Raw genomic sequence first — 15,645 nt, 5'->3', positions numbered from 1 at the left:
CTGTCAAAAGTGACAGCCTTCAGCTTTCAGTGCCGATGAGAGTTCAAACTGAGTCTGCGTAGAAGGACTCAGGTTAGAAGTCAGACTGTCAGTGTTTGACAGTTTCAAACAGCTGTGAAACACTGATATTTCATCTGTCAACACCTCTTGACAGATGAAATTTCAGCCTGTGATGTCACCTGTTGCCGGGTGGCCCTTAATTGGCCTGCTGAGCCCGCTGGGCAGGCTCAACAAGGTCAATCAAGGGAAAATCGCGTGGATTGGCCAGATGTCGATGGAGGCGGGACTAAAACCCGAAAGTTGTAGTCCCGCCTCCTTCCCGACGGCTGAATGAAAATCCAGCCCAGTGTCTCTCGACATTGAAGCCTCTTTCTTTCTCTTGATAATATTTTCTCACTGTTTATTTCAGAAATGCTTTTTTCTTCTACTTCAACAGCTTTATTAATCCTGCGCTTGCTCTCTGATCCCAAGCGTAGTCTTCCCCACCCACCTCATCCTAGTTTAAATCCTCCTCCACTGCTCTAGTTACCTTCTCGGCAAGGAAGTTGGTGCCATTTTGATTGAGGTGAAGGCCGTCTCCTCAGTATACCTTTGCTTTGTTCCAGCACTTGCTTCATTGCCCCAGTGATGTGAGCCCTTTTATCCTGCACCAGCCTTGCAGCCACTCATTGACCTTCCTAAGCATCCAGAAAACAATAAAACTTTTCATTTATTTGCTAGGTACCCTAATGGTTGAATCATTGGTAAATTTTAAATTAATCTGTTCTATGTTTAAAATGCCCAGATTTATTTTCCTTTTCTTCAACTCTTGACAGGTTCTCCTGGTCTTGTGAAACAGTGAGTGGATTAAATGTCCCTTGCTTCAAACCTGATGTGTCTAATCCACTGAACACAACTTCTAGTACTGTCAGTGTCTCAATGTCTACACTGAAAACTGATATTGACCAGTTTCTCTTCAAGTTAACAGTTAACAATAAAAACAGATATTCTTCAGAAGCACGACTGTTTATAACAGTTAAAAAAGAGGACAACTTAAGGTATGTGCTTAATCTCACGGTGTGCAGATTATTGGTGCAGAACACCTACAGAACAAATTATATACAAGAAAGGCTATTAAAGATTTTGGAGTTCATTTTGCACTCTCACACTATCTAATGGTTAGCAACAAAGCATCAGGCAAAACCTTGGGAGCACATCATCTGCTTGCTCATTGACAGCGGATTGTGTGTGGTGTCGGCGCAAAGAAAACAAAGGGAGAAGTCTCTGTTGTGACAATATTTTTGAAGTTTAAAAGTTATTACAATTTGCAAAGAATGGGAGATTTCCTCTTTGCTATATTTAACAAAAAATGTCTTAGGTAGGTAATCTGATGGTGCTTTTGCTATTGCTCTATCATTTTCGAGTGGCAGGAGCTGGGGGAGTCAGGATGTAGCCTAGATCTTTTGGGGTTGAGCTGGCTTCAAGATGACCCACTTGGCAATGAGACATTGGAACTGTCTCGCCATTCTGTGGCAGACTTGGCGAACTGATATCTGAGCCAAGTAGATTTGCAATGCTTCAGTGTACTGTTGACCATAGAGCAGCCAGCATGGCTCAGTAATAGGAGTTGGAGAGGTGGATCTATCACTGGACGCTAAACTCCAGATCAACCTGCAAACCATTGATCCAGTGGGAACATGTCCTGCCTGGGCAAGCAACAGAAAGCTTGCTACTGCTCTATGCTGGTAGGCTGCATGATTTTACCTGGTTAAACTCCAGTGCACATTTGGCAGGCCCCTAACCTTTGGCTTTACCTACCTGCACATAATTTGCCTGCACTTAAGTAAGTGGGGTGTTCCAAGGTGGCAAATGTGTACATTTTATATCGTACACACAGACATTCTACCTGTGTAGATTCTCATTAACTTGGTTTGGAGACTCTTAAGTATGGTAATAGGTTTCCATGTGCCAGATACCCAACTGACCAAAAACATGTTGTGCACTTCTGACATCCAACTTAAAGGCCACTGAATTGTTGACTTAAAAATATTAGTAAGTAATTCCTGTTTAGAACTGAATATTCAAGCCTGTAGTTTGTGCCCCTGTTGCAAAGTTTATTTCTGAAATATAATGCACTTTGCAAAATGATTAGCCAATAGAAATGCAAAGATCCATCACAATGGAAAGGCTGATGTTGCTAGTTATGTAAATGAGCACAGTTAATGAGCAAACATCATTACATGCAAAAATACTGTCAGACACTCTCATGTTTCCTATTTTAATTGGGCTGTTTCACTGCCGGTGTGAAGAATTTAAACGTAGATTGCATTCAATGAATGTGGCTTACACCAGTTTCCCCTCTTCCGCGACCACATTCACACCCGTGTGGCCCTGGAGATGGAGCACACGGTGTCTGCCGGCATGCTTGAGGCCTTCTGCGACCGGTGGGCACCGCAGGGGCTGGAGTGCATCATTACCACCAAGAATAAAATTTTAATTTAAGTTGTTACGTTTATTTTAATGTTTTTGTTAAGTTACAGTTTATTTGTTTATCATGTGCATATAAGATATTGAAACATATAAGATACTGAGGGGGCTCGACAAGGTAGATGCAAAGAGGATGTTTCCCCTCGTGGGGAAATCTAGAACTCAGGGGCACAGTTTTAGAATAAAGGGTCGCCCTTTTAGAACTGAGATGAGGAGGAATTTCTTCTCTCAGAGGGTCGTAAATCTGTGGAATTCTCTGCCCCAGAGAGCTGTGTCATTCAATACATTTAAGGTGGAGATAGACAGAGTTTTGCAAGATAAGGGAGTGAAGGGTTATGGGGAGCGGGCAGGGAAGTGGCTTTGAGCCCTAGATCAGCCATGATCTTATTGAATGGCGGAGCAGGCTCAAGGGGCCAAGTGGCCTATTCCTGCTCCTATTTCTTATGTTCTTATGTGCATCAAAAGAGTATACCAGTTTCCCTTCCTGCTGCAGCAGTCACCAACAATTCAACCTCAGCTGATCAGGGTAGAATAATTTGGGGTGTAGACTTCTCTATGGTTTTGTTAATCCATGATTATCCAGCAGAAGGTGTGATTCAGTGAGAAAAGCCAGGCTGCATTAGATTTACCCTCTCTCTGAGACTGAGCTCGTTGGCCCAATGTGCTCTTCTCTCCAACAGGCCAATTAAGCCAATTGAGTTGGGAGCAAAATTCTGGCACTTGATCTTACAACCTTCTGCTTGGTATCCAAGCACCCTTAATCTTTACAATGCAATGCATTAGCACAAATGTTATATAAAATGTAACAACACAAACATTGTGATACAAGTGAAATGTGCATTGAATAAGCTGTAAACTCTTGGTCAATAAGTGACTGTCACTTATTAACAAGGTGTTTTCTTCATTGTCTTGATTAAATTGTTAATTTTCACAATTGCAATGAGTACCCACCGATTTTGCTGCTGCTCATCACAGTGACAATGTGCTGGTATCAACGCATCCCCCTCTAACAGGAGAGAGCTTCTGGTCTGAGCTCAGTGAGCACTTTGCACAATGGAGCCAGGTCTCGCAAGGATATCAGCTGAGATGCATGTTAGCTCAGTACTCGAGGGCTCCATCGGTACAGTCCCATTCACAAACCTCACAGTGTCCTGAAACTGAAGCAGTATTTACATAGGAGTAAGCAGTTAGGATCACGAGTGAGAAGAGTTTTCGGCACAAGGCTAGATACTGTGATAAAAGGTAGCAGCAGTAGTAGTACATTATGAAAGACTAAGATGGTAATAAACATGTGGATCTTTTGTCACTTTGCTCTGTTCTGTTTTTCAAAGGAGACCTTGTGTTATCCCTCTGAGTCGCTAACTTTTAGATTCACTGCCTCGCTTGTGCCTCACCTCCACCAGCTTTGAGAAAACAATCTCAATTCATAAATGTTTCCTGTAACTCAAATTGTCCATGTTTTTCAAATAGTTTGCAATATAGTAATGAGCAGGAAGTAAAATGAGTATCATTTTTCTTTTTCACTTGTATAATTGTTTTGCACATTTTTAACGGAGTCTGTGTGCAATCTCGTCAAAGAGAGAGAGCGAGAGAGAGGAAAGGAATGTATTCACTGAGTGATTTGTTGCCGATTAATCCTTAGTGATCTCTTGAACACAAAGTAAGCTGTGAGGAGGACACAAAGAGCTTGCAAAGGGATATAGACAGGTTAAGTGAATGGGCAATAAGGTGACAGATGGAGTATAATGTGGGGAAATGTGAGGTTATTCACTTTGGTAAGAAGAATAGAAAAACAATATTTTTTAAATGGTGAGAAACTATTAAATATTGGTGTTCAGAGAGATTTAGGTGTCCTCATACAGGAACCAGAGAGAGTTAGCATGCAGGTACAGCAAGCAATCAGGAAGTCAAATGGCATGTTGGCCTTTATTGCAAGGGGACTGGAGTACAAGAGTGATGGAAATCTTACTACAATTGTACAGGGCTTTGGTGAGACCACACCTGGAGTACTGTGCACAGTTTTGGTCTCCTTATCTGGGAAAGGATGTGCATGCCTTGGAGACGGTGCAACAAAGGTTCACTAGACTGATTCCTGGGATGAGAGGGTTGTCCTATGAGGAGAGATTGTGTAGATTGGGCTTATACTCTCTGGAGTTTCGAAGAATTAGAGGTGATTTCATTGAAACATATAAGATTCTGAGGGGGATTAATAGGGTAGATGCTGAGAGGTTGTTTCCCCTGGCTGGAGAGTCTAGAACTAGAGGGCATAGTCTCAGGACAAGGGCTCGGCCATTTAAGACTGGGATGAGGAGGAATTTCTTCACTCAGAGGGTTGTGAATCTTTGGAATTCTCTATCCCAAAGGGCTGTGGATGCTGAGTCGTTGATTATATTCAAGGCTGAAATAGATTGATTTTTGGACTCTAGGGGAATCAAGGGATATGGGGATCAGGCAGGAAAGTGGAATTGAGGTTGAAGATCAAACATGATCGTACTGAATAGCAGAGCTGGCTCGAGGGGCCGTATGGCCTACTCCTGCTCCTAATTCTCGTGTTCTTATATTGCTCTTCTACAGACTGGTGAAACTGTTCTGTGCTGAATGTCTGAATAATTCCGTCAACTGGAATGATGGGTTGTCTGTCAAAGCTGTGTGTGAGGAGTGCTCAGAAACTTTGAACCTCTCATATTCTTGGAAGTTATATCTTGTGAATTCAACTGAAACAGAACCTGTTGAAGGTGAGTCACATAAAGTGTGGAGCATTTCATTAAACTTAAAGTTCAAAGAGGTATGTTTGCATTTGTGTTGGGGTCTAATATTTCAATAACTGAGTGAACAATGGTTCAATAACCTTGTGCCCTTCAGCCATCACCTTTACACAGGATGAAGATACTTAACCATTCAATAAAGGCTGTGGAATTGCCATGTAATTTTTTAAAAATCACTTGCCTTCAGGTTTTCTGCATTGTGCTGTGTTTACTTGCAGACATGTTCATGTCTGTACCTGTACATGCATTTGATGCTAATAAACTGAAAATTTTACAGTAGCTTTATTTACTGCTGTAACAAACCTTTCAACAATAATTACATAAATTTAAGTTCAATCAATGACATTGTGACTCAGTGCATCATCTGGTCTGGTACTTAGTTGTGCAAATCACAGAGGTCCCAAGTTCAATCTCCAGTCCATATTGAGTTAGCTGATCTCAACTGAGGCAACAGTCGTGGTGCGGCAGTTGGCCTTAGCATCCCTGCCAAGGGGGGAGAAAAATTGGCTCAGGCTCCCACTCCTAATGGGTGTCCATTAATTCCTGCTGAAAAGTATGAATGTCAGGCAAGGACAAAAATAACTCAACTGTCCTAGCTTCCACAAGTGAATAACATTCCCATATTTAAATGTTATTTTTTTTGATCATCCAGCTATTTCACAAGCACAAAACACATTACCATGTCAAAAGTTCCCAAACCAAACTACTGAATAGAACTTCTGTTTGCCTCATATGAAGCAAACACTTTTTCTCCCTGGCCGGGGGGGGGCGGGGGGGATACATCCTAGTGTGCTTAGGCATGAGTTGACAGGACACCAGGGCTTAGGGATCCTAAGCATATGGAGTTCTACTGCTGGAGTTTAAACAGCTAAAACCAAGCAGCTTACCACCACAAACTACTGGTAAGCTTCCTCCTGTTTGTGTAGTGACGGCCACCTTCCCACTGGAGTACTGCATTGCCAGGTTATCTAGAGTTGAATGGGAAGAATCCCAGCATCTAATGATGGGTATGGACCTTCAGGTCCTATTAATGAGTCAGGTGGTTGGACAATCATCAGCAGAGTCCTGAAAACCCCTGCCACTTCCAGGCTTGCCAAGTTTTTGCTCCAAACAGCAAGTCAATACATCCCTCAACTCTGAAGCAATTCAGTATTATCCTCACAGCAAGCATATATACAGAGAACCTGTGAGATATATACCAAGCCAAGCAAGTGATCCCCTGACTGCAAATGAAGCTAGGATAACACCTGGAGGTATGGGACCCCTTCCTGAAAGTTCATCCGCAACCCCCTACAGTCAAAGCAACCCTTAAGACAGATCTCTAAAGAGAGAGATCCTGTCCCTTGTATCCTGTTCACCTCATTCAGGTAATAAGTGCTGCTCCAGTCTCGGAATTCCGTGAGACCCTACCAACTCCAGAATATATGTGTGGGTAGATGAGAAACCTGTCTCTGCTGAAAGAGGAGTGATACAAGGTTGTTCAGTGTTACTCATCCTATTTGATGTATTGGGTAACATTGGAAGAGTAGACTGTCACTGGAGGCTGAGATTTTTCCTCCCTGTCTCCAAATAACCTTTACTACCCACATCTCCTTGCTGATCTCCAACCATTCTACCCTTCGCTCCTAGAAAAAAACTGCCCTCCACTCCCTTACCGATTCATTGTTTAATTCCGAACTCCATCTTTTCTTGTCCTTCATCCCCTGGCATTGTTGATGTGCTAAACAGCTCTTTCACTTACGCCTTTCACACCTTCATCCCCTATCCCTCAGTAACACCATCCATTGAGACAGGGTCAACTTCCACATATAACAATGAGACCCAGTTATACCATTCCACAACTTCCTTCAACCCCACGACCAATGCCTGTCTGTCAGACAATAAATTGTGGGTGTGTCAGAATTTGTAACAATTAAACCCATTATTTTGGGCGCCAGCCAAAAGCTTGGCATCCTTGTTGTCAACTCCACCTACTTACTCAGATTGACACAGACTGCAGGAAAGCTTGGCTTTGGACATAGAGCTGAGCTTCAAATTCCATATCAAAACCAATGCCAAAACCATCTATTTCTAGATGCACTACGTTGCCTGCCATTGCCCTTAGCTTAGCCACTCTGCCACCAAACCTCTGAACACTCTGACACCAAAACTCTGATCCACACTCTTGTCACCTTTAGACTTGACTTCAAAAATTTCCTTCTTACCAGCCTTCCGGCCTCTGCTCTTCATAAATTCAGTTGCCAAAATTCCACTGTGGATATCCTATCCTGTACTAAGTGCTGCTCATGCATCAACTCCATCCTCACTGATGTACATAAAATTTAAAATCATCATCCTCATCTACAAATCCCTTCATGGCCTTACCCCACCCTACCACCTTCTCTAGCTTATGTCTCCATCACATTTCTCTGGTCCTCTGACTCTGGTCTCCTGTGAGCTCTCTCTCACTCTGCACTGCCTTTTGTGGCAGCGTCTTCAGGTCTAAACTTGCGGTCACCTTTCCTAATTCACCCTGCAACAGTTTGGTGCCTGCTCTTTTTCTCCTCTATGAAACATGTTTCTGTCCATGAAAGGCATTATATAAATACAAATTATGTTGCAAACCAATGGGTAGGGTGTTCCTGGCTATACAAGCAGTGGGAAGTTAACTACTGCTTTGTGAAGTTTCAGGTGCTCATATTCCAGTAATACCTCTATGCATACTTGTGGGTCCCCAATCCTTGGCTCTGCGACCTGTGCCTATCTCCTCTACAATTAAATTTATTCGGGTGTCCCTATGGGAAGAGAGTGGACAACCTACAACAGACAACCAGAAGCTTTACCTATGTGGATTGCTTTGGAGTCTCTAAAAGATGGTGATGGGTTTCCATGCAAGTTAGACATCTGGCTGATCAAAATAAAGGAGAACTTCATGAGACACCAGGTTGAAAGCCAAGTGAAAATTGCTGAAAATTCTGTAAGTGTGTAACTTTTAAACAGTTGTTCTGTCTTAATTATTTAGTAAGCATGAATGCTTAGATACCCACGCACAATGCAGAAAAGGTGCATTTTCATTATATTTTTCAGACCCTTGTTTACATCTGGTTTTCACTACAGAAGGCTATTTACTGATGAAATCTGTGGTTTACATCATTATTGCTAATAGTATCTGCAAAATTGATGCTGACTTTCTAATAAAAGTGAGGAAAAACTGATCACTACTTTTCAAAGGAACTAAGCTAATTCTATATTTAAAATCTTTCCCTCGTGCCTGGCAAATGCTTTAATATTTATGCGTGTGTGTTTGTTTTACAGTTCCCTTCTGTAAACTGGTGGTGGACAATTTACAGTCAAGCATATATGGCCCCATTGTGATTGATGCTCCACCTGAACCTGGTATGACTTCCAGCATACGAACATTAATAGCTACAGCTAGTACGAGCACTCAAAGTGCTCAGTCTACAGCCAGTCGCAACAGCAAAGGCACTCTCAGTGCTTGGATTGGCCCATCTGGTCAAAACAATTTGGGCAATGTTATCAGCACTACTACACTTTCAACTCCTCCTGTTACTCCAGTCAATACCTCCATAATTAATAGAACAAACAGAATAGTAAGAACCACTACCTCACGAGATCCATTCCCATTTCCAGTTCTTGAAGGGCAGATTTCCGGTGGGAGACCTCGCACAAGACTTCCACGAGCTGCTAAGTCAGCAAATACCTCATTCACTAATGCTTCAGGTAAATCTTTTAAAATTCACAATCTGATGTATAATCTGTGTATGAAGTTTTCTTCCTTTTGTCAGTTATAGCAGAATGCCTCATTAAATTTGTTGAATTTGCCTCCAAGAGTTTTTTCCCCAGAAGATCTGTAAAAGTGTGGTGCAGACTCGGTTACACCAACTGCAAAGGTTTTCTGCTTTTGATTTGCTATTAACACTAGCAGATCTCCTGTTGTTTTGCTCACAGTGGATCAGATGATTTGCTGTTTTCTAAGGACAGGAATGTTATATTGTGTATACCATGCTGAACAAATATTGTACGATAATGATAAGGAGCTCCGTTCTTTTCGGGCAACAAAATCTAATTATAAAATTAGAAGATAATTGCTGCTCTTCGTGACTTCCTGCAACCTGTTAGGCATTTGCTGCTGTTGGGAATGTTTGTTGATTGGATGTGACTGGCTGCCTTTTCAAAGATCTTTTTTACATTTAAAAAATGACATTTTGAAGTGTTGCAGATGCTTTTAAAACATTTTCATTTACTGTCAGATGTCTTGTGTCATTACTCTCAGTGAGTCAGAGGTTTTCTGTCAGTGAGTCAGAGGTTTTAGATGAGCAGGGACGTTATGCGCTAATTGTGTTATTACTGGGATGGGACCTTAGGTTCGAGCAGTGGTTTGATGGAGTTCCCAGGATCAGGGAGCCCTGGGAAATTGGGGTATGTCCTGGGGTGTAGAGGCACTGCAGAGAGGGATTCTGGGAATACTAGAACAGGTTCTGGGTTCATTGGGAGGAGAGTCCTGGGAATCTGGAGCATTGGGGGCATCCTTATAGAGGAGGGAGGCTCAGGAGAATGGGGCCTGAACTGCCATTGACCCCTCTTGGACTATCAGGCTTCAGCCTCCCACTGCATTCCCACCTATTAGCCATTCTGACCTTTTGTGCCGCTGGCCACTCTTTCTACCACTTTCTCTATCGTCGTTGATTCTTGCCTTAAAGCATTTAGTGCACCATTAGTGAGTTTGCCAATTTATACAACCTTTAATAATAAAAATAAAGTTTCATAAACAAACAAAAATGTTGTCATAAATACACAAAAGTTCATTGTTTGCACAGCTCCAAAAATGGTTTAGAGAGAAAGATTTTTTAACTTTTTCAATCAAAATGTAGAGGTGGGATTTTGCCGTGATTAACATGCATAGCAACCAACCAGGAGGAATCCATCTTCCAGCTGGGTTTAAATCACTTGGAAAAATAAATTGAAATCCTTTACTGAGAAGAAGCAATACATTCTTAATGAACAATCTTTGTTCTGCTTTCTAACTATCAGTGAAGAAATCACTGGTGCTGTCTCAGGAGTTCGTAATAAAAAAGGGGCAGTTAATTACTTTCACTTTCATCTTTCAAGGTATTAAAAGGTAGAAATGTTGCCCGGCAGCACATTCACAAAGGGACACAGACAGGGCCCCAAAGCCTGGCACTTGATTTAAACCACCCGGCCCAAAACAGCCCTGGCAAAGCCGGGCTCCCCCCAGCTAGTTTTAAATGTAACACTTGCCTGAAACAAAGTCTTGAGATTCCAATGGCAGTTATGTCTCAAAGCTCTTCAGGAAAAGCAAAGAAACTCACAAATCCTGAAACGATGAGGGGAATCCCTCTTTACATCAACTCCGAAACCAACTGGTACAGGTTGGGAAATTCTGAAAACTGTTCATGCTCAAAATGCATGGATGTGGTTGCCAATTTTCCAACTGTTTCGGGGGAAAAATATCGAGTTGAATTATGGGCTTTTGTGGCAGTCTGAGGCCTTCAAGTTGAAACTGGAAAGAGGGTATTAGAAAAAACACAAATTAAGTCACGATTTTGTGAAATATAATTGTATTGAATTCTTACACTTTGTTTAAAACTTTGTTTTGGAAATTAGAAATTTCAATTACTGAGAAAAAATGGGCTGTGAAAATTTTTACAAAAAATATTTTAAGTGATTTGATTGGTTCACCTCTTTTTCTTTTTAACATTTTTAAAGTTAGTATTGACAAGTTCTTCTCACTGGTCATTAGTATTGGTTGCTTTGATATACCTTGTAGTTTCTCATTGGCAGTTTTCTCGCCGCTCTCCTTAATCTTAATTCGTATGCTTTCTTCCTCTTCAGTCCTGACATGCTGCTGTTTTACTTTGAGGCAAATCAACTAAGTGTAATAGGAAAAATATGACCGAAAAATAGTGTCAACAAGAAGTAGATGAATGTATAGGACGTGTGTGCTATGCACAGACTACATTATTGCAACTTGAAATACCTGTACCATGTCAAGTCACAGCAAGTTGCCTCTATATGCTAATAATTTTGAAATTTGAATTTATCTGCCTAATATGAAGTGTAGTCTGGTTAAATGAAAAAGTTTATAAAATCAAACTCGTCTTTGTACAGTAAAACCTTGATTATCTATTATAATGGACTGGACGCATCTGGTGGGTAGTGGAAATTGACTTGAGGAAATAACTAAATTATACTATCGATTGCTATTTTGCCATTGGAGCGCACTGGATCTATCCACCTACCTGCCTTAGTCCTGTCCAACAGCACCTATATCTGTTACTCCTGCTGAAAAGATTAGATAGTGCTGAAACAGCTAATCACCAGGTGATCTATCTGCTTCTGGCTCCCCCCATAGCCGACATGTAACTCCAGCCATTGGACCTATCAAAGACCTGAGAGAACCTAGAAAGCATACTCCCCTAATACCAGTCATGGGCACAACTTATAGAAGTGGAGAAAGAAAAGAAAAACTAGCATTTATATAGCACCTTTCACAACCACCGGACATCTCAAAGCGCTTTACAGTCAATGAAGTACTTTTGAAGTGGAGTCACTGTTGTAATGTGGGAAACGTGGCAGTCAATTTGCGCACAGCAAGGTCCCACAAACAGCAATGTGATAATGACCAGATAATTTTTGTTATGTTGGTTGAGGGATAAATATTGGCCAGGGCACTGGGGATAACTCTTGCTCTTCTTTGAAATAGTGCCATGGGATAATTTACGTCCACCTGAGAGAGCAGACAGGGCCTCGGTTTAACATCTCATTCGAAAGACAGCACCTCCGACAGTGCAGCATTCCCTCAGTACTGCACTGGAGTGTCAGCCTAGCTTTATGTGCTCAAGTCCCTGGAGTGGGACTTAAACCCACAACCTTCCGACTCAGGCGAGTGTGCTACTAACTGAGCCACAGCTGACACTTTGGAGCCCCAAAGTCAGTATGCTACCAGCTCCAGGGGTCTTGTTGGCAGCTCCTCAATGCTAATTTCAGTGGCTAGTTCTGTGGGGGAGCTGTGAGCCAGAAGATCCGCTGTGCAATGCCAGCTTATCATGCTGGCAGGAGGACTGTTGTTGGTGACTTCTCACTCTGAATATTTTGAAAGGAAAGAAATACTAGCAGTTGGGTAATAGAGAATATGAATAATACATTACAGATAATTAAGGTTTTTTACTGTCAAGCTCTTACTTTTTGAAGTAATCTTAAAGTAGCCAGTTGCTGCAACTTTAAAACTGAATGCGCCCAAGTTATATTTTGTATTTCAGTATATGTTTCATCTACTTTTTAATCTGTACTGTTGATAATTACATAAGGTTTTGGAAATGCTCCATTCCCTGCATCCTGCAATACCAATGGCGTTAGGTCAAGCCCATTGTCTACTCAACAGGAGAACTCTGTGAAAGTAGCTCAGTGATGTACACTCTTGTATTTCAAAGTGACTGCACATTTATGTCATTACATTTTGTTTTAGATGTTACTGAAACTCTGAATGCAATCAGCAGTCAGAACTTCTCTTTCATTTCTGAGAGATTGCCAATCTCAGCAATGCCTCGAACTGCTTCTCCCAGTAAAAATGATCCCAGCCTGGAAAGCAATGGATCCCAGCGTGACATCTCAGAGAGTGGAGTCATTGAAAGGGGAGGTAAAGTGAAAGTATTAGTGTGAATGATTATCTTGGACAATAAAAGGTTTCCTTAATTTTTTTTAGTTGCTAATTTGATTCTCTGCTCATCAATGAAAAACAGAATTGTACAATTTTAGTATAACATTCTTTTGTGGGGAAAGGGTCAGTAACATGTTTTATTGGATTTTAATGGTCGCCAATCAAAATGGACTGTGTTTAACATATGTCTGTTCCAGTGGATTGAATTCAGTTAAACATTGGGAAGACCGAAGCCATTGTGTTCGGCCCCACCACAAACTCCATTTCCTAGCCACTGATTCTATCCCCCTCCCTGGCTACTGTCTCAGGCTGAAGCAGACTGTTCTTAATTACGCCATCCGATTTGATGCTGAGCTTTCCACTCCACATCTTCTTCTACTTCATATTGCCCATCTGCTCCCCGTCTCAGCCCATCTGTTGCTGAAACCCTCGTCCACGCTTTTGTTAGCTCCAGACACGACTATCCCAATGCTCTCTTGGCCAACCTCCCACCTTCCACCCTCCATAAACTTAAGCTCATCCAAAACTCTGCTGCCTGTATCATAACTCACACCAAGTCCCGTTCACTCATCCTCTTGTGCTCGCTGACCTACATTGGCTCATTGATCCCCTGAAAGCTTCCATTTTAAAATTTTCATCCACATGTTCAAACCCCTCCATGGCCTCACCCCTTCCTATCTCTGCAACCTCCTCCAGCCCTACAATCCTCTGAGAACTTTGCGTTCCTGCAACTCTGGCCTCTTGTCCATCCCCCGCTTCCTTCACCCTACCATTGAGGCCGTGCCTTCAGTTGTCTAGGCCCTAAGCTCTGGAATTTCCTCCCTCAACCTCTCTGCCTCTCTACCTCTCTCTTCTCCTTTAACACCCTTCTAAAAACCTACCAAGCTTTTGGTCACCAAGACATTAGAAAATTTAACATCTCCTTCTTTGGCTCGGTGTCAATTTTTGTCTCCATCCCTCTCCCTGGCAACTCAGGCTGAACCAGACAATTCGCAACCTTGGTGTCGTATTTGACCCCAAGATGAGCTTCCAACCACATATCCACGCCATAACTAAGACCACCTACTTCCACCTCTGTAGCATCGCCCAACTCCACCCCGCTTCAGCCCATCTGCTGCTGAAACCCTTATCCATGCCTTTGTTACCTCTAGACTTGACTATTCCAATGCACGCCTGGCTGGCCTCCCATCTTCCACCCTCCATAAATGTAAGCTCAGCCAAAACTCTGCTGCCCGTGCCCTAATTCGTACCAAGCCCTGTTCAGCCATCATCCCTGTGCTTGCTGACCTACTTTGGCTCCCGGTTGAGTAACACCTCGATTTTAAAATTCTCATCCCTGTTTTCAAATCCCTCCATGGCCTTGCCCCTCCCCTATCTCTGTAATCTCCTCCAGCCCTACAACCATCCAAGATACCTCCAATTCTGGCCTCTTGCGCATCCCCGATTTTAATTGCTCTACCATTGGTAGCCATGCCTTCAGCTGCCAAGGCCCTAACCTCTGGAATTCCCTCCCTAAACCTCTGCCTTGCTACCTCTCTTTCCTCCTTTAAGACGCTCCTTAAAACCTACCTCTTTCATCTGCCCTAATATCTCCTTATGTGGCTTGATGTCAAATTTTGTTTGATAACGCTCCTGTGAAGCGCCTTGGGACATTTTACTGCGTTAAAGATGCTATATAACTGTAAGTTGTTGTTGCAGTTGTAAGTGATTCAGACTGTGCTACTACTGGCTTTCATTGAATGCACATTACAAAAACATAAGAACATAAGGAATAGGAGCAGGTATAGGCCACTTGGACCCTCGAGCCTGCTCCGCCATTCAATAAGATCATGGCTGATCTTGGGCTCAAAGCCACTTCCCAGCCCGCTCCCCATAACCCTTCACTCCCTTATCTTGCAAAAATTTGTCTCTCTCCACTTTAAATGTATTTAATGACCCAGCCTCCACAGCGCTCTGGGGCAGAGAATTCCACAAATTTACCACCCTCTGAGAGAAGAAGTTCCTCCTCATCTCAGTTCTAAAAGGGCGACCCTTTATTCTGAGACTGTGCCCCCGAGTTCTAGATTTCCCCATGAGAGGAACATCCTCTCTGCATCTACTCTGTCAAGTCCCCTCAGTATCTTATATGTTTCGATAAGATCACCTCTCATTCTTCTAAATTCCAATGAATATAGGCCCAGCCTGCTCAACCTTTCCTCATAAGTCAACCCCCTCATCTCTGGAATTAACCTAGTGAATCGTCTCTGAACTGCCTCCAATGCAAGTATATCCTTCCTTAAATGAGACCAAAACTGTACGCAGTACTCAAGGTGTGGTCTCACCAATACCCTGCACAATTGTAGCAGGACTTCCCTGCTTTTATACTCCAACCCCCTTGAAATAAAGGCCAACATTCCATTTGCCTTTTTGATTACTTGCTGTACCTGCATGCTAACTTTTTGTGTTTCATGCACAAGGACCCCAGGTCCCTCTGAACTGCAGCATTTTGTAATCTCTCTCTATTTAAATAATAGTTTGCTTTTTTATTTTTCCTGCCAAAGTGGATAATCTCGCATTTTCCCACATTATACTCCATCTGCCAAATGTTTGCCCACTTACCTAGCCTGTCTATATCCCTTTGCAGATTCTTTGAGTCCTCTGCACAACTTGCTTTCTCACCCATCTTTGTATCATCCGCAAACTTGGCTACATTACACTCGATCCCTTCATCCAAGTCATTAATGTAAATTGTAAATA

At 42.4% G+C, this 15,645-nt stretch overlaps 1 protein-coding gene across 1 annotated transcript in view; it reads left to right on the top strand.

Annotated features, from left to right (window-relative positions):
• Positions 1-15,645, top strand: part of pkd1l1 (polycystin 1 like 1, transient receptor potential channel interacting) — a 412,439-nt gene that overhangs the window by 186,247 nt on the left and 210,547 nt on the right. Inside the window, exons 20-23 of the mRNA XM_085989354.1 lie at positions 816-1,037; positions 5,041-5,201; positions 8,526-8,951; positions 12,718-12,888. Of these exons, the coding sequence (XP_085845480.1) occupies positions 816-1,037; positions 5,041-5,201; positions 8,526-8,951; positions 12,718-12,888 (980 nt within the window). The remainder of the gene's footprint in view (positions 1-815; positions 1,038-5,040; positions 5,202-8,525; positions 8,952-12,717; positions 12,889-15,645) is intronic.

Source organism: Somniosus microcephalus, chromosome 5, assembly GCF_052327205.1.
Source record: "Somniosus microcephalus isolate GS21.2 chromosome 5, FLI_Smic_1.0, whole genome shotgun sequence".
NCBI lineage: Eukaryota > Metazoa > Chordata > Chondrichthyes > Squaliformes > Somniosidae > Somniosus > Somniosus microcephalus.
This window is presented reverse-complemented; position numbering and strand designations above follow the sequence as displayed.